The following is a 19674-nucleotide window of genomic DNA, read 5'->3' on the forward strand; positions in this document are numbered from 1 at the left end:
CTATATGACACTCTGGAAAGGCAAAACTATAAAGATGATAAAAACCAAAACCACAAACAAAAACCAGTGGTTGCCAGGAGCTTAGGGGGAAGGCGGGAGTAAAGGAGGGGAGGATGAAAATGTGGAGCACAGGGGGGTTTAGGCAAATGAAACTATTCTGTGTGATACTGCATTGGTGGATACATGCCATTATATATTTCTCAGAACTCACAGACTATAACACTGTGAACCCTAATGTGAATGATGAACTTTAGTTAATAATAATATATCACTATTGAAAAATGAGCCACATTGATGCAAGATATTAATAATATGGAAAACTAGGGGGAGGGGAAGAGGCAAATGAGTATATGGAAACTCTACTCTCTGCTCAAATTTCCTGAAAACCCAAAACGATTAAAAAATGTTAATATAGTCTGTTAACTAAAAATAAAAAAGAAACAAAAGTGTATTACTTCCAGTCTTAGAAAACAAAGGTAAAAAGAACAATCACTCTACTCCTACCATTATACAACTGTGTGTTAAAGTTGAAAAGAATCCTTTAAAGTAAAACAAACTAGGCAGCTAACGTTAACAGGGGAGTCTATAGAGTGTGTACTGTTTCAAACACATCAAGTAAGAAAAGAATTTGAAAATAAAATTACTCTTGGCACGTCTTAGAGTCATGCCATCAACATTCAATTCTGGAAGCCAAGTACCCTAACTTGACTCACCCCGCCCCACCTTGCGTTGTCTGGCAGCTGCACTCCTGATGTCCTGGGTCAACGCCAGAATCTAACTCGGCGTCGCAAAAAGTGCATCCTGACCTCATGCACTCAGGAAAGCACCAGAAAAGTTCCTGCTGAACTTTCCTCATATGTTTGCTGTAACAATCTAAGCAGAATGATGTCCAAAAACTCTCCAACTTTGTAATGTGCTTTAATAAGTTGCAGGGATGAGATCAAGCAGTCACAAGGCTTTCCCTGAGGTATGTGGCCTCAGGAAGGATGGCTGACAAATGACCTCCATGGCTTCTAACAGCAGCTCTCAGGGCTGCGGTCACTGTCCTCTCCAGCCTCAACTCCTCTGACAGGGTCAGCATCTCACTGCCTCAGCTGGCTGAGGAGGAGATACTATGCCAACCTGTTCCCTTCTTACCATCCAGATCCTCAAATCTCAGGGGAAACGGCACCAAAATGCATCTTTTCCTCTTGGGAGGTATCCTACAAAGTTCCTTTAGAGAGCCACCATGTTGGACAGAGGCCTCAGTGGGGGTAAACTGCTGTAACTGCAATCGATGTCCCAAGTACTCTGTTGACATTCTCCAAAATTACAAAATAAAGCAAAGCAAAGCAAAACAAACCCCAAACCCAGACCTAGTAACAATTAGAAGTCTTTTAAGCAAAATAGAAAAGGTGTATGATTAATAGAAACAGGGCTAAATTATAGATTACATTTGGGATGAGAAGAACTATAACCCCTGACCCCTCTCCTTCATCCCTCTGCCCTCGTGTCCATAGGCACCACCTGCGCACTGCTCATGCTGGCCTGGCCGAACTCCTCTTGCAATAAGCCAAGAACAGACATGATGGCAACGACACACATATTAGAGATAGGTGCAAATATCCAGCTCTGGTGGGATTTAGAGCAATTTTGCTTTGCGGGAGGTGGGCAGAGGCAGTATAATTTACAAAATAGAAATATCTTTTAAAGGCAATAATTCCTAATAATTTTAGAAATAGAGACACAAAGTCTGGAGCACCCCCCCCCCCCCCACACACACACACTTTCTTCCTCTATAGCAAAGTTACAAGTACCTACATGTAAATTTTTTCTTAACAACTTCCTGAGAATTTAATGAGACCACTTGAGATAAATAGACCATTCAGTGTGTTGTTACCAAATCTGGGTTGGAAAACAACAGCTGCAAAGACTAAGACATTTGAATTGCATTAGTCTATTAAGTGTCTTATTTCTGGCCTAGTAGGTGCTCAGTAAGTGTTTACTGAGTGGAGAGAGAGAGAGAGAGAGAGAGAGAGAGAGAGAGAGAGAGAGAATGAATTTCTTTTTCTGATTCAATGTAATATTATCAAGATAGGGGACGTCTAGATCCGTGGTTCTCAAGGGCAGTCCCCAGATCAGTGGCATGGCATCACCTGGACACTTGATAAAAATGCAAATGCCACCTTTCCTCCACCCCATACAAACTTGGCAACTGTGGAAAGGGCCCAGCAACCTGTGTCTGATACTCACTGAAGTTTAGAACCACCAAATCTAAGAACATCCTTTGACAAGGAGGTGTCTTTCACCTCCCCATGCTAAAAAAAAAAAAAAGAATTATATGCCTGTAATTACCATCTCACTGAGAAAAGTCCCGAGACTAAGGCTTTGCCAGTCTCACTACCCATTCACTCACTGGTTTGTGGTGAATTCCATGGCATCTAGGCAAGAAGAAAACATGTCTCAGCTCAATGGAATTTGTACAGAGAGCGACTATCCATACGTGAGGCCACAACAGCAGCCTGGAAGTCCCTTGTGTGGCCTTCCCTACCGGCCCTGGGTGTAAGAGAGACCCAGGAGACTTCCCTCCATGTGGGGTTTGGTCTCCATGTGCTTTCCCAACTGGAAAAATGTTGCCTTTGAGGCTCCATTGTAGCAACATGCTCCCCCTGTCAAATGGGTGACATCTGAGCCCTTTATGATCACAGTGGTTGCTGTCTGGCAAGCTGCTAGCAACCCCTCCCAAACACAGGCCGCCAGGGTGGGGGGGTTCTGGAGCACCATCTAAGGCTCTCGCCTGACGCAGTGATCCACTGTTTAAAAACTACTCCCTCCCAGTGCAAATTCAACTTCCAGTATTATAGTAGGGTGACCAACTTGTCCCAGTTTGCCTGAAGATGTCCTGGAGTTAGCACTGAAAATTCCACATCTTGGAAAATTCTTCTATCTCAGAAAAATCGAGATGTTTGGTGACTAAGGATGAAGAGTTCCAAGGATAAAACACAGCCCAAGTTTGCTTTCTGATAGCTGAGCGTATGCCCAAATCGACGACATCTAGTCATGAGCAATAGGAGAGGTAAAGGCGAGTCATGGAGGAGATGGCATCAGACGCAGCTGGGCGGCACTGTGTGGCTTGGTGGTAGTCATGGGGTGGACAGACCCCGACAGATCTGACACTAGGTGCTCTTCGCGGCTCTACCACAACCCAACACTGTGCAGTGCCAACTGGGACCCTTGAGGAGGCCGGTGTAAGGTTGTTCACCCCTGGGCTCCATAAACATGTACCATGCTCCATCTTTAAATGCAATACAGTTAAAGTTACTCTTAGCAAGTGCAATGACTTTTTTTACTTGCAAAAAGGAATAGGAATTATTTCTATTACCCGTAGAGGAGAAGATACCCTGGGCAGAACTACTTTACTCAGGTGAGGCATCACAGGAGACCCAGGGCAGGAAATGGCAGTGTTTGAACAAGCAGGTCACAAAGGCACACTAAAGCTTGTGGACTTTACACTAAGAAAATAGAGGTGAGGTACCTAGTGCTTCTGGGGCAGTTCCTTTTCTGTTACTCATAGGGATTCTCTGTTACCCTACTCAGATTCTTTCTTTTTTTTTTTTGTAACTGTAGAAAAGTGTTTAAAACCTGTATTTCAGACCATAACAAAGGAGAAAAAGAGAAAAGTATGTTACAAAAAGTGAGCACATTAATAATAGCAAAAATCATCAGCTTTGTGCTGAGAGAGAAGAAAGTAAAAATAATCAGGCACATTAACTAAAAATCATAAAAGTTGAGGGTCATTTAATTCAAGGGTAGGTGGTCCCATTTCACAACCATATCCAGGATCTCTCTGCATTTTAGCCCAGTGTGTTAATTGTTGTTAATGATCATGTCTCGAGATACTAAGAATAAGAATTGCATCCCGTATACTTAGTATGAAAGGGACTTGTAGGTTTTAGAAAGTTTCAACTGTCTGGAAAATGCAACTTACATATAATATTTCATTTATTGATGATGTCTTTAGTCTATACTCAACCCACAAGCTTGAGTAATCATTTTAACACGTAATTCAGGTCACATCACCCCTTGGCTGAAAGTGCTCAGTGGCTCCCCATTTCACCGAGTGTGCCCTCAGCACTCAAACTGCAGACCTCAGATCAACACTATTAGCACCACCTGAAAGCTCATTAGTGCTGCAGAATCTCAGGAGCCACCCAGACCTGCTGAATCAGGACGGTAAGAAACCACTGACCTGCCTCGTCTGGCTCCTCACCTCCTATCATTCTCTTCCTTACTTTTTCAGGCCCAATCACACGGCCCTTCTTTCTGCTCGGGGATTCCGCGCACGCGCTCTCCTCGGAGCCTTTGCATGGCTGTCCCGCGGCCTGTAATGCTCTTTTCCTAGAATCCACATGATTGCCTAGCTCACCACCTTCAAGCCATCCCAGTGAAGCCAAGGGCACCGTCCCCCACCCTGTGTTCCGCACCTTGGCCACACCCAATCTTCTCGCCTAGACACTTCACTCGTCTAGCATCCCATACAACTTATACATGGTGTGTGTTGTTCACTGCTGTCTCCTCTGCTAGAACACAGCCTTGTGAGGACAGGACTTGCTGACTGTTCACACACGCCTGGAGCAGAGCTAGTGACACGCGGTGTGCAGGCCAGCTGTTGTTCCTAATCCCAACAGGATGAGCAAAGACATTTAGAGTAATTTAATTTAGAGTAAGAAATGTAGAAAAGTTTTGATCAATGTTATATTGACACAACACATAAATGTATGATTATCTAGTAATTCATTTTTATTATATTTCACAAAAGTATTACACTGCGTAAATTGAAAATGAAAATAATAAACCCCAAACTGGTCTTTTTTTTTACATTTACCTTCAGATAGATCAGGAGGGAGAGAGGGAGGAAGAGAGAGGGAAAAACATCAATGTGAGAGAGACACATCGACTGGTTGCCACCCACAGGACCCCAACTGGGGCCGGGGACAAACTGCAACCGAGGCACGTGCCCTTAGCCGGAACTGAACCCAGGACTCTCTGGTCTGCAGGCAACGCTCCACCTGCTGAGCCAAACCAGCCAGGGCACCAAACTGGTCTTTTAAAACAGTTTGACCCAGCCAGTGTGGCTCAGTGGATTGAGCATCATTCCATGGACTGACAGGGCCTGGTTGGATTCCTGGTTGAGGCACATGCCCAGGTTGTAGGCTTGATCCCCAGAGGCCACTGGCTGATCGATGTTTCTCTCTCACATTGATGTTTCTATTCTATCTCTCTCTCCCTTCCTCTCTCTCTCTGAAAAAAAAAAAAAAAATCAATAAAAACATATTTTAAGAAAATAAAGAAGTAAAACAATTTGAGAAATACTGGCCCAGAACAGCTCTTGGCACCTAGTAAGTGGTTAATCATTGTTTCTTGAATAAATACATAGAACAAATGCCTAGAGAATAAAATTTTACATAGTAAAATCAGATTAGATCTGTATATATGCCCATCAGTCCAGTTATATAATTTTACTGCTTGGATTAGTGGCAAAGTGATTTGTATTATGCACTTCCTGGGTATACTGTGCTTTATGTAAGGAATGAGTCAGGCTTAAATGGACCAATTAAAGGCACTTCGGAGACACTCTGACTAAGGGGCTGATGATAGCCTTTGTCCAAGCCTGGCATTTGAACACTTCTTTGCATGCCTGCTTGGAACAGAGCTGGTGTGACTGAATAACTTCAGATTTATTCTCTGCCTCCTACAATCCCACACCCCACTTGACCTAGTAGATGAATGAAAATAACTGTAATACAAGGCAGGATGTGATAAGTACTATAAGAAATGTCAAAGGGCACAGAGGAAGGAGCCACTGTGGTCTCTGAAGAATGAGAGGACTCTGAGTGAACAGGGAAGAAGGACAGGTTGGGCAGAGGGAGAAGCATGAACAAAGTCACAGAGGAGAAAAAGAACACACTGCGCCTGCTTGAAGGATAGAGAATAGCTTGGATATTCTGAAGCAGAGACAGGGAGGAAGAGATCAGTAGGAGACAGAGCTAGAAAGGAAGTCAGGACCAGAACAGAGACAGGCTTGAATGTCATAGAAAGAAACTCAGAGTTCTTAACAGCAAAAAACAAACAATTTGATTAAAAAAATAATGAGCTGAGGACCTGAATAGACATTTCTCCAAAGACGACATACAAATAGCCAATAGACACATAAAAATTCACTACTTATCAAATGAAAAGTACAATGAGATATCACCTCACATCTATCAGAATGGCTATCATCAATACATCAACAAACAAATGTTGGCAAGGATGCGGAGAAAAGGGAACCCTTGTGCATTGTTGGCGGGATTGCAGATTCCCAAAAGCTGTATAGAGGTCTCTCAAAAAATTAAAAATAGAACTACCATATGACCCAATAATACCACTTCTGGGTATTTACCTGAAGAAATCCAAAATACTAATTCAAAAATATATATGCATCCTGATGTTGACTGCTGCATTATTTTCAATAGCTAAGATATGGAAGCAACCTAAGTATCTAATGATAGATGAGTAGATAAAGAAGATGTGATACATACACACAGTGGAATACTACTTGGCCATTAAAAAGAATTAAATCTTACCATTTGCAACAACATGTGTGGACCTATAAGGTATTACACTAAGTAAAATAAGTCAGACAGAGAAAGACAAATACCATATAATTTCACTTATATATAGAATCTAATGAACAAAATAAACAAACAAAACAGAAAAAAACTCATAGATACAAAGGAAAAAACTGATGGTTGCCAGATGGGAAGGGGCTAAGTGGAACAGGTGAAACACAAATTGCAGTTATGTTCCCAATAGTCATGGGGAATATAGTCCATTATATTGTAATGACTATGTGTGGTGTCAGGTGGGTACTAGACTTATCAGGGGGAGTGTCTCGTAAGTTATACAAATATCTAACCACTATGTTGTACACCTGAAACTAATATAATGTTCAGTGACAAGGGTAATTAAAAAATGAAAAAAAAAATGTAAGCATCTTAGAGTTGATGCTGCAGCAATAGGGAGCCACTGAAGAGTATGAAGGAAGGGAATGTGATGATTAGGGTATGCTTTAGAAAAGCTCCTCAGGCATATGTGCATAAGAGACATTGAAGGAGTAAAAGAATGAGGGTAGGAAAGGCACTAGAGTATAAGGAGAAGTAATGGTGATGGTAGCAAATTCAATACAAACCATCTAGATTGGAAGGAAGGAACAATTATGACAAGAAAGTACATATGAGCCATTTATAGCAAGTCAGATATGAAACATTAATAATTTTGACTTTCTGGGGTACTTTCCTAAGATTAGGGAAAATAATTTTAATCTAACAAGTCTCTTTAATACTTAGCTCCAATACTTGATTTCTTTACCTATTATTCATACTTATAGGTTAATTTTGCATTTACATGATATCAATAACAAAAATTACCACATCATAAACATTGTGCTGTGCCCTTTACTTATACTTATACTAGCTCATTTATTCCTCAGTACGACCTCTCAGCTATGAACTACTATTTCCTTCATTTTATATGCATAAATACTGAAGCAAGGAGTTGTAACTTAACTTTATTAACATTCACAGGAGAGCAAAGGTTTGAATCTAGAGAGGTCTGACCCCAGAATCTGTGCCTTTGACTATTCAACCATACTTGAAATTTTTCTTTTCACATGTGTTTTAAAGTTACATGTATTTTACACTAGAATGCCAGAAAAAAAAACAGTCAAAATGGAACAAATAGAAAACAAATTGCAAGATGATATATTTAAACCAAAACATACCAATAATCACATTAAATGTAAATGATCTAAACACCCCAATTAAAAGATAGAGATTGTCCATTTGGATAGACAAAAAAAAAGGCAACTAAATCCTTACATAATGAATTTTGGTCCACCACAATATATTTTCCCTAATTTTTTCTCTTTTTGCACTACTCCTACCCCTACCTCATGATGGCCTTATTCCTGAACATAATCTGGCTGTGGGAAAAATATTCCCTTTGACAAGTTTATCATTTTCTGTATATCCATTTATCTCCATTATCTATATAGCTTGTCTGCCTCCAGAAGCTTAAGTTCCATATGGATGGAGGTCCTAACATATTTATTATACATTTCCCACTTCATATAGTACTACTTTGTCATTGAAAGAAAGTCTAAAAAGAAATTTGGACAGATTAGAGAAACGACTGCATATTTCAGAAAAATAGATAAGGTCAGCAGTCAGTATAATATTAATACTTTAGGTTGAAAAGGTTTCTTTCTTTGGAATGATCTACATTGTCTTAGTGTCTTTTCGTTCATAAATATTTCTGATAATCATGCTTCTATTTAATCTTCCAGAAGTACTGATTAGCCACACATAAGCCCTCCAACTGACTTTTACCATCATCTGTAGCAGAGAATTTAGAAAAGGGGCCAGAAATAGTTACTTCTCAAAAGAGTATGGCAAGACGTTTACATTCTTGCTGAAAGAATGGCCACATTGCCAAAAGGGCAGACCTACTCACTATATCCATATTCTTTACCAAGCCCTAGACTTTGACCCTGAATAATTTGCTCCACTACAAGCTGGTCAGTTGTTTATCTTTCCTTTAACAAAATGAAGTTTTAAGCAGTTTCTTAATTTAAGGTTCTTACAACTAAAGGGAAAAGTATGGTTTCTTATATTCACTTTCTTCCCTCAGAAAAGTAAATTTAATGGCATGGGTAAGTGGCAAACTGCTTCCAATCTTCATGGCTACCCAAACCTGAAATTTGTGTTAACACTAGGTCGTATTACTATCTGACTCCTACCTTCTAGACAGTAGTACCCAAATAACTCACAAAAAGTACACAAGCATGCAAATGGTAGAAACAGCATGCAATCAAAGTATTCTTCTTACCAGGTTTTGCAGGGGCTCCCCTCGAGGGACTCAGTCCTGGGTGACCTGGAGCAGCATGGCAGGTCTGGGAAGACAGCAAATCAGTCCCAGAAACTGAGTGCTTCAGAGAGACCCAGTAAGAGAAACATTATTTTTATCCACTGATGAAACAACCTTAAGGACATGGCTTTCATTTAACTAAGGGACCCTTAACCCTGATCGTATGGAGAAGCAGCTAAGTATATTGGGCTCATGTTGTAAGTCGCCCCTGTCTTGCATTTACATTGAGTGGAGGGTCCTCTCCTTGAGGATAATTAGTAGCAAAGTCTTGACACCCTTTACTTCATTCACTTATTTTTTCCTCTGAACAAGTTCACCTAGCCCCCTCTTAAATTAATTATAGTCCAGAATATAAAAACAGCTATGTGCTGATTTTCTCCTATACTTAATGTTTATCTAAGAAAGAAAAAAGAAAACCTATAGGAAGGTATTAATCTACTTAACATTTCTAAGTACATCATCCAAAGGATTTTGTTTTTTTAATCTTACATATGCTCAGCAGAGTTACTGGCAAAAACTGTACATTTTCTTCATTTCATCCTTTCAACATCAAATAGTAGGCAGCAAAAATTGGATCAGACTTCAAAGCCTGCTGTGGGCTCCAAGTCACAGAGAGACGCCTCCATTTCACATATTGAATTCGAGCAGGATATCAAAGTGCTACCAAAGAACCTCGGGTCCTTGCTCAAAAAGAGGCTCTAACATCTGTAGAGAGCGGAGTGCACAGACAAATCACCTCGGGGAGCAGCGAGCATTTATTCTCAGCAGCAAATTTCCAGGCTTTTGATTCTCTCTTCGCTGTACCTCCCTGTCTCTCTGCTGAACCAAGTTCTTTAGCAAGCTGGGCTTTTGTCTCAAAGACTTCAAAATGTCACTAACAGTTTCATGTTCGGATGGCTGGACCAAGCAGCCACAGACAGACTTCACACCCATGGACTTGGAGGAGTGTGAAATAAAGGTACACAGTTACTCGAAATCAAGATACCCAGCTACCTTATCTGGATATCCTGCGAAGACATCATGCCCTTGTGGAGAACTCTGGGCTTGTGGATGCCTAAAAACAAAAATAAAAATCATAATTTTAAAAGGCTTGAAAATGATAATTAAAAAAAACTTAAGAGAGTTGTTTAATTAAGCTCCCACTGTTTTCCATTCCAGTCCCTGGTGAAAAAGACATGATGTTGCTCCTACATCCACAATTAGCATGAGATCTTAAGACCCAAGAAACTGCCCTTTTTACAGTTGTGTGATCCAATTTGGTTTATTTACTATTGGGCTTTTACAAACTTTACCAAGAAGCCAACCAAGTTGATGCTAAGGATGCACTACTCACCAAGCACATTAACCACTTTTGTTGTTAAGTGATTCAAGATAGATTCTGTAGTCAAATAAGTTTGGGAAATGCAGAGTTGAATAGAATTTAAGAGGTTTCCTTACTGCAGGCATGATCTTTTACAATCACAGTATGTATTTATGGATTTTTTAAGTTGGGGTGGGGGGGGAAATTGCAGGATTTCCTAAACTAATTTGACGATGAAACTTAAAAAGTGATAACCAATTAATATGCACTAAAATAATTGTTACTTGGAGCAAAGTAAGCTTGGAAAAATCAATTGTGCTGCATTCCCAATTTCTTGTAATTGGAGCGCATTGTATCAAGTGTGATAATCATAATACATGTTAAAATACAAGCCAGCATTTATAATTCCTTTCAGAGGAACCCAGCAGAGTGAAAAGCTGGGTTCTAACCCAGACTCAAGATCCCTGATCTCTCTCTCTCTCTCTCTCTCTCTCTCTGTCTCTCTCATACACACACACACACACGCACACACACACCAGAACTATGTCTGGGTAAATTTCTACAGTATTCTGGTTTCTATTTTTCCTCCTCTATAAAATGAGGGGATTGAGATAAATTATTTCTTAGGTCTATTTTAATCCTATACTAATAATCTTATTCTTTTTTTATTTTTATTATTATTTTTTAATCCTCACCCGAGTACATTTTTGCACTTATCTTCAGATAGAGTGGGAGGGAAGGAGGGGGAAAGAGAAAGAGAAAAGTCAATGTGAGAGAAACACATCGACTGGTTGCCACCCACACAACTTCAACCAGGGCCGGGGCCAAACTGCAACTGAGGTACATGCCCTTAGTGGGAACCGAACCCGGGTCTCTCTGGACCATGGGCCGATGCTCTAACCGCTGAGCAAAACAGCCAGGGCAATAATCTAATTCTTTATTTAAACTGACAAATTCATTTTCTGAGAACAGTTCATGGATATTACCGTCAAACTGCATCCATTTATAGATTGTAGTAATAAACCCATTTAAAAATATCACATCAGTACCTGAGAGAGGGGACTATAAAGATATACTTATTTGTATGTATATTTGTCTATCATATGTCTCCCACTAAGGAATTAAGCACCATTAAGGCAGGGCTAGATCTGTTTTATTCTATCCTCTATGTCAGCACCCAATCCAGTGTCTGGTACATTATAAATGGCTCAATAATATTAAACAAGTTGAATGAATACCTGAATCACTAGTGGACCCCCAAATATGGCCTATGAAGATCAGTTAGTATGCCCTTAACATTAAAACTAATTAGCAATTATATAGCACTTCGTATTTTAAAAATGCTTTCATATATCTAATGAGAGTTTCACAACTATTTGAGCTAAGTGATTGTCCCTATCACATAGATGAAGAACTTGAAGTACAGAGTGTAAGGGATTTGCCCAGGGATCAAGGTGAATACCTGGTAGAGTGAAGACACTGACCCCATTTTTCTGACTCCAAATCCTCTGCTCATCCTCTGAACAGTTACACCTCTGGTCTCTGTGCACCAGCCCAAGGGGCTCATTCTTGTCAGTCTGGGTAAGTCCCAGTGGCTGTGGGGCACCTATAGGGCGGGTGGACTCTGATACCCTGTAGGAGTCCTGGTGAGATTTGAAGAAAATCTAAGGAAGAGAGCTTGCTTGTTGAATTACTATGGAGCCTCTAAATTCTGGCTTTCCTAACCCCAACAAATAAAGGAGCCTCTTAGAAACTCCTCTAGCTTGCATGGCTTTTCAGGATGCAAAGGCCAGCAGGAGACACCTTCCAAGTCTCCACTGGGGGTCGGCTCATCGGCTTGACTCCCTTCCCATTCAAGCCTTTGGAAATAGCTAAAGCAGCTCAATGTAATGTTTATATGCGTTATTTGGTTTGAAAAAGGTGGAGTACAAGTTAGTAGTATACACAGGCAAATAGATGAGAAAACAGTTGATTAAGCAAAGTTAAGCAAGTTTCTTTCCTGAGAGGCTTTCCAGAACTTTTAACTTAATAACATGCACGATGAAACCCCAGAAGAGGAAAAGAATGGGCAGCATTTCCCAGATGTTATTGCAACAATGAAACCCTTCTCCCATGGAGCATGTCCGGGGTCCATTTGTTCTTATAACACATCTTAGGAAACACTGATGTCAACAATGCTTCATTTTTATTTTTATTTTTATTTTTATTTTTCATCCTCACCCAAGGACATTTTTACATTTATCTTCAGATAGAGCGGGAGGGAGAGAGGGAGGAAGAAAGAGAGAGAGAGAGAAACATCGATGTGAGAGAGACACATTAAGTGGTTGCCACCCACATGCCAGGGACGAACTGCAACCAAGGTACATCATCTTAGCGGGAACTGAACCTGGGCCTCTTTGGTCTGCAGGCCGACACACTAACTGCTGAGCCAAACCGGCCAGGGCTGGACAGTGCTTATTTGAAACAAATTCTAATGTGCCTTTAAAAAACAGTATAAGTCAATATTCTTCAAAAAGTACAATGACTTGGCCCTGGCCGGTTTGCTCAGTGGTTAGAGCATCAGCCCATGGACCGGAGAGTCCTGGGTTCGGTTCCCGCTAAGGGCACATTACCTCAGTTACAGTTTTTCCCCGGTCCTGGTTGGGGTTGTGTGGGTGGCAACCAGTCGATGTGTCTCTCTCACATCAATGTTTCTCTCTCTCTCTTCCTCCCTCTCTCCCTCCTGCTCTGTCTGAGGATGAATGCCAAAGTGTCCTTGGGTGAGGATTAAAAAAAAAAAAGTACAACGACTTGAATTCTGCAACAATTTCACCAGGTACGTGGTCATCTGCCTCAGGGACTTGAGACTGGCAGCAAGTAGATAACTCTCTGCAAGGTGTCACATGCAAAAGACGAAAAAGCACAATAATAAGTGGCCAATGAATACGTGGCACCAGGCACCAGGAAAACCAAGGGTACCTGAATAATTCATGTAATACTTCCAACAACCATGGGAATTGATTTTATTTTTATACCCATTTTACAGGTGAGGGGATTAAGGATTAAGAAGCTAATGACTTCTTCATGTCACACCTAGTAAATAGTGAAGCATAAGACCTGCTAACAGAGAAAAGGTGACTCCAAAGGGAAATTATGGATTCAGGCAAGGATTATCAGTTACTGATAAAACCTTAAAACAAATGGTTGACGGGGTACAGGACATTCATATGGTGCTAAAAAAAACCAAAACACCATACAGATTCCTTCCCTCAGGTCACAAGGGGAACAGGTAACTGCACACTGGAGAAATCTGAAGGTCACCACCTTAATCCAATGCCAACTGTAGCATTACTAGTGCCCAGACAACACTATCTTGTGATGTGGGGCAATATAAATATTTCAACATCACCCAGAATATTTATATTTTTTGTTTTGCTCAAAAGCTTTAAATCTAACTCACCATTTATCCAAAACAGGGGGTATTAAAGGACAAGCTAAGACCACAAAGAACCAAACAGACAACTATAGAAAGTGAGCTATTTTATGAGATAACTGGCTTGACCTCTTCAAAAGTCAGTGTCATGAAAAAAGGGAATATTGTCTATTAGAAGAGGTTTAGGGACATTAACAGCTGGATGCAATGCAATGTCCTAGACTCTGGCAGGGACATACAGGTACAAAGAACATCTTAGAACAGTTGGGAAAATTTTACTATGGACTGGTAATTAAATGATATTAAGGAATTATCATTTTTACAATGTGATATTGTCTTGAATCTGTAGAAAAAATTTAAAAACCAACAAACAAAACACTGTCCTCAGCCTCCATTAGAAATCACATGCTAAGTGGCAGAAGCAGTGAATCTGGTTATCAAAGGGCAGTGAAGAGGAGGGAGTTGTTTCTCTATACACGCTTCACTGCATATTTCTGGGGCTCCTCTAGCCTCTCAGTAGCCATGACTGAAGTCTCAAGCAGGCTGCCTCCAGGGCCTGGCTGCGTGGCTGCTCCACTGAAGTCAGTTCATTGAACTGTGGGTTCTAGGGGAGACAGACACTCTCAGTCACCATTGAGAACCCTTCTGCTGGGCATCTGCCCTGAAAGCACCCCCAAATGAAACTCATGTCCAATTCCTTCTTCTGAAACCCTGATCCCAGTGTGACTGGATAGGAGACAGAATGAAGTCTGGCTCCTGAGTACATGGCTGCTGAGAGCGCCCCGGCATCTTTCTTCTTCTGCAGCAAAAGCCATGAGGCCAGCTGGCCTTGTCATGCTGGGCTGGCGGCACTAGGTGAAGTCAGTGTGTCTAGAGGCTGGGTCTCAGGTTTGCAAGCTCCAAAATTCAGTCTGCTAGTCCGTTGAGGGGTGATGTTTTTTTCAGAAGTTGAGTTGCACTAACTACGCAAAAGAGTTATATTTGAAAAATAGAATGCCTGTGAGTGATCGTACATACAATGAGTATAATCTGGATTATATTTTCCCCCTCACTGGTTGGTTGATATAGTCTGGAAAATGAATGACACATCAGAATTAGAACACAGGAAGCAGGGTGCTCATTGAGGACCTGATCAATCAAGCTGGTCTTATAACTGGCCTTTTTTACTTTAGGGTTAGAATTAATATATATATATATTCGGACTGGAGTAGACACAAAATGGTTATTCTCTATATTCTAAATTTCATTTATATTTCTTTGTGAAATTTTTATTAATTTTGATAAAATTTGCAAGACTGTCTTATTTTTGATCAATTATAATTTAAAATGGCTTCTAGACAAACCGAGAAACCCATGAGTCATTCACACTTGAAAACATATTCTAATTTCCAAACAGGATAGGTTGCAGCTAATTCAGTGCAGGTTGATTTTTTTAGTTTCCTGCTGTCTCCAGATTTGGGACTAGTTCTCATTGCATACTCATAGTTCGATAGTCCCGGGAGAGAGGCTCATCAGCATAACCAAGCAAATGTGTTCCTGTTTCTTTGATAGGTCTGAAAAAAATATTGTGTATGTGGATCTTTTAATAAGGAGTCAATTTCTTGTTCCCAAGAAGCAGCAGTCAATCCACCCTCTAAAAGATATGCTCAGACCAAGATTTTTAACATAATAGGAGCCTCATGAATCTTGAGGAAGGCAAGCTTTAGACAAATCAAACAACTTTGCTTATGGAAGTTATTACAATGAAAGATAATAGAAAACATAAACATCTTCAGAAATGGCTTCAGTAAGTTCAGGTTCTGAAGGTAAATTAAGACATTTAAGGAATGACATCAGAGAATAGGACACTGCCCTTGTAAAGCATCCCTTGTGGACCAGAGCACTAATAGGATTTCCATAGGAACTGGCCACGGGTTGAACCCCAATTAGCAATCCAAGCACTCTTATTTAGTTCTTACATGGAACGTGAACATTCTAACGGCTGCAGGTATATGTGTGGAATGATACTCAGATTTTAATCTCCCCACATTGTCGCTATGCATCTGCTCTTCCCTGATTTGCGTCAGCTAGGTGTCACTGCATATTCTTCTTGTTTGTATCTGTTTAAACAGTGTTGGAGGCACAGAGGATTGTAAGGCAATACAATGTTTTAAGAAGAACACAAATTACCGTGTTAAGTTCAAAGGCACCCAAAATGCATAAGTTAACACATCTTTTATTACGAAGACTGGAAAGCTAGGGTTTCCAGAATGCTTTGTTTTGTGTTTTCTTTACCACCACCACCACAACAACAAATAAGCATTGGCCAAGCACTCACTAAATCTCCTTAGGTTTGTCTTCATACTGTCATCTCCTCTCTGGCTTTCTGGACCACCGCATCCTTCCCCTTCAGCTCAGGCATCAGCTTCTCTGAAGAGTCTTTCCTGCCCCAATCCCCCCCAGCCATCTCTTCCACTCTGGGCAGTTGGAGGCTCCCAGGTGTAGTAACATACACTGTTGGGCATGAACACACTGAAAAGCTGGTTCTGGAACTGACGTGTTGTCACACCCTGACCAATCAAAGGTACCTACAAGTCACCTACTGAAGCTGAGCTTTAATGGAGTTTGATGAAGGGAGGGAGAGCAAAGAAGAGCAAGTCCCATAAGCCCCTTGAATTTTAAGATATCAGAGCTGTTCCTGATGCTGTGCTCATCAGTTGTCTTTTCTTCTTAATTTTTAGTTGATAAAATGCTTCAAATTCCCAAGTAACCTGAATATTCACCAATCACTAATCAACAAAAGTACAGTAATAACTGACTTTCTCCTCAGAGTGTTTAAAACAAGTGGTATCAAAATGTTTCCCCATTTTCCTTTTTTGGATTAAAAATTATTTTTACTGTTTAAAATTTATATATATTCACTGATGTACTATATACATTACAGATATCCAAAGAGAACAAAATAAAGATCAGGAATAATCTCTACTCCCAGATATAATTACTGCTAATATCTTGGTATATATTTTTTCAGATGCTTTTCTATGCATATAATATACATTTTAAAACAATGGCTCATAATATATTTACTATTTAACCTACCTTTTATAATTATGAGTATCTTTCCATTTACTTGTGCTTAATATACACATATGCAAGTATGCATGTATGTCATATGTATTGCTGAATAGTATTTCACTAGGTGATTATTATAAGTGGTTTAACGAATCTCTTATTTTTGGATACTTAAGGTGTTTCTAGTTTTATCACATTATAAATAATGGGTCACTAAATATTTTGTACATATGATTATGAGTACTTGTCCAATTATTTCCCTAGAATAAATCTTAATGTAAGGCTGAGTTTTTTTTGTGTTGCTTACTTTAAGGCTTTTGAATTACATCATCAAATTCTCCTTTAAAAGGAAAAAAAAATTAACAATTACATCCACAAAAGTATGAAAAGACCCATTTCCCAGCATATCACCAACATTAGGTAGTATCAGTCTTCTTATTCATTTATTTTTTAAAATCCTCACCCAAGAATATTTTTCCATTTATCTTCAGATAAAGAGGGAGGAAGAGAGAATCATTGATGTGAGAGAAACACAATGATTGGTTACCTGCAGCATGACTCCAACCAGGACGGGGGACTTGACCAGAATCCAACGCATGCTACAGTTTGGTTTGCGGGCGAATGCTCTAATCACTGACCCAAACCAGCCAGGGTGGTGGTATCAGTCTTTTTAATTATGCTTACCTCTTTGGTAAAATAAATAAATAAATAAATAAATGGTACCTCATTATTATTTTAATTAGCATTTCTTAATTTCTAAAAAGGGAAAACATTATTCCTGGGCTTTAATATATGATGTGAAAAAAATACAAAGAATATAGAAGGAGTGAAAACAAACAATAATAGTGCAAAATCAGATCACCATTATTATAGGAAAAAGGGGAAATTAAACCGGAAGTAATGATCATAGCTTTTGTATTATTTTTTCTCTCTCATTAGGTTTGGCTACTTGGTAACTTTTATAAGTACCGCCAATCAGTATCATTGCTGAATGAGTAAAATATGCAAGTTATACTTAAATATATGGATTTTTTTTTGCTCTTGGACACACAGTTATTTTAAGTTTTAGAACATGGCTCAAGGACAAATCCATCAGAAGGACTCAAAAAGGCTGATAAACGTTTCATAATGCCATTGCTCTAAGTTAGCACTACTTAGATGTATGCATTTATGCTAATTTCCCAAATCCCACTGAGCCCTTTAAATGTGATATTTGTTTGCCTCATTGCTTTTCCCCGACCATGGGCCCATAGCAGCCCTAATTTGCCAGTTCTTGCATTCTCATTTTTTTCCTATTTCACTACTTTTGTGCAGGCAGCTGTCACCATATAAAGTCTCAGGTAGGAGCAGAAGGCTCTTCTTTCTGCTGAGAATGCTTGCTTTATTTGCCAAAAGGACTCTTAACCAAGAGCTATCCATAAAACCTCCGGCACCCAGGAGAGCTGAGAACACCCAGTCTCAGGCCCAGAGATGGAACTAAGAGGTAGCAGTGAGCACCATCACCCGAAGTAATGCATGGCCATGGGCTGAGGGTCACAGCACAGCCGGAAGACTGGACAACGCTTTACTATGCTGAGGACTTGACTGGAACTTCTCATTTAATCCTCACGTCAGAGCTAGCAACGTAGGTCCAACCGGGGTACCCATTGCACAGCCAAAGCTTGAGCTGTTTAAGTAGCCTGTCCAGATCACACCCCAAGACACAAACCCAGATCTGGCGGACACGGAGCCTGAGCTCTCAGCATCCAGTGCCATTTTGTCACTGGACTCTTCCAGGTAGTCACACAATTGTATTTGGGATCTTAAGGAGTGACACCTGGGGCGACTAACATTTAGTTCTAGAGGCTGGTTAAATTAAGCCCAGCTAGCCGGGCTGGTGTGGCTCAGGGTTTGAGCATCAACCTATGCACTAAGAGGTTGCCGGTTTGATTTCCAGTCAGGACACATGCCCAGACTGTGGGCCTGATCCCCAATGGGGGTCAGGAAGGAGGCGGCCAATCTATGTTCTCTCTCTCTCTCTCTCTTTCCCTCTCCCTTCCTCTCTCTAAAATCAATAAAGAAAAAAAATCAAGCCCAGATTCATTTGCAGATACCCCTTGACCCCTAATCTGCTGACTGTTTACTTACCTTGTGTCTATGGACAAATATTAAGATTATACACACTGTACCACCTGCAAGGCTCTAGTTTGGTGGCAAGCCTTTTGAGATTCTGTATGATTATAAGAATGATGTATATTATATGTGCAGTACAACGTCCTCAGTAGCCTTATAGACATCATTCACATATTCCACAAATTTGTTGAGCACCTTCAATATGTCTCAATATGTTATTAGGGATAAAGCGGATCCAAGATCCCTAGATTCATAAGAAACTGCATTCTAGATGAGGCAGGTAATAAAATAAATAAACAAGTAAATAGGAAAACATATTAAATAGAAGCAAGTGCCAAAGAAGAAAATTAAAGCAGGGAAGGGGTATGGGAAGTGTTGGAGGTAGAGTCTGCAGTTTTACACCGAGTGGCTACAAAAGGTGACATCTGAGTAAAGTCCATAAATAGGAATTGATGTCTTCGAATATATTTTTAATCAAAAGCTCTTAAAGGGTAAAAAAAAACCACTATACCTTATGGCACATAGAGGTCAGAGGACTATTGTCAATGCTTGGTAAAGATTTAGCAACACACTTCATGCTATATATTTATGATATACAAATTCATATTCATGATATATTCATTCTTAAAAACTTGGGCTAGTGTTCCTAGATAAAATACAGGACACCCAGTTAAATTTGAATTCCAGCCCTGGCTGGTTTGGCTCAGCGGTTAGAGCATTGGCCCGTGGACTAAAGGGTCATGGGTACAATTCCCAGTCAAGTGCACAGGCCTGGGCTGCAGGTTTCATCCCTGGCCTGGTCAGGGTCATGTAGGAGGCAACCAATTGAAGTGTCTCTCTCACATCAATGTTT

The 19674-nt window shown here is 40.2% G+C and overlaps 1 protein-coding gene across 1 annotated transcript in view; it reads right to left on the minus strand.

Moving 5' to 3' along the window:
- The window catches only part of MYO3B (myosin IIIB), a 425394-nt gene that overhangs the window by 83298 nt on the left and 322422 nt on the right, over positions 1–19674 (minus strand). Inside the window, exons 30-31 of the mRNA XM_036253347.1 lie at positions 9940–10000; positions 8908–9007 (exon numbers count right to left, since the gene is read on the minus strand). Of these exons, the coding sequence (XP_036109240.1) occupies positions 8908–9007; positions 9940–10000 (161 nt within the window). The remainder of the gene's footprint in view (positions 1–8907; positions 9008–9939; positions 10001–19674) is intronic.

This window comes from Molossus molossus, unplaced genomic scaffold (assembly GCF_014108415.1).
Source record: "Molossus molossus isolate mMolMol1 unplaced genomic scaffold, mMolMol1.p scaffold_m16_p_11, whole genome shotgun sequence".
Lineage (NCBI taxonomy): Eukaryota > Metazoa > Chordata > Mammalia > Chiroptera > Molossidae > Molossus > Molossus molossus.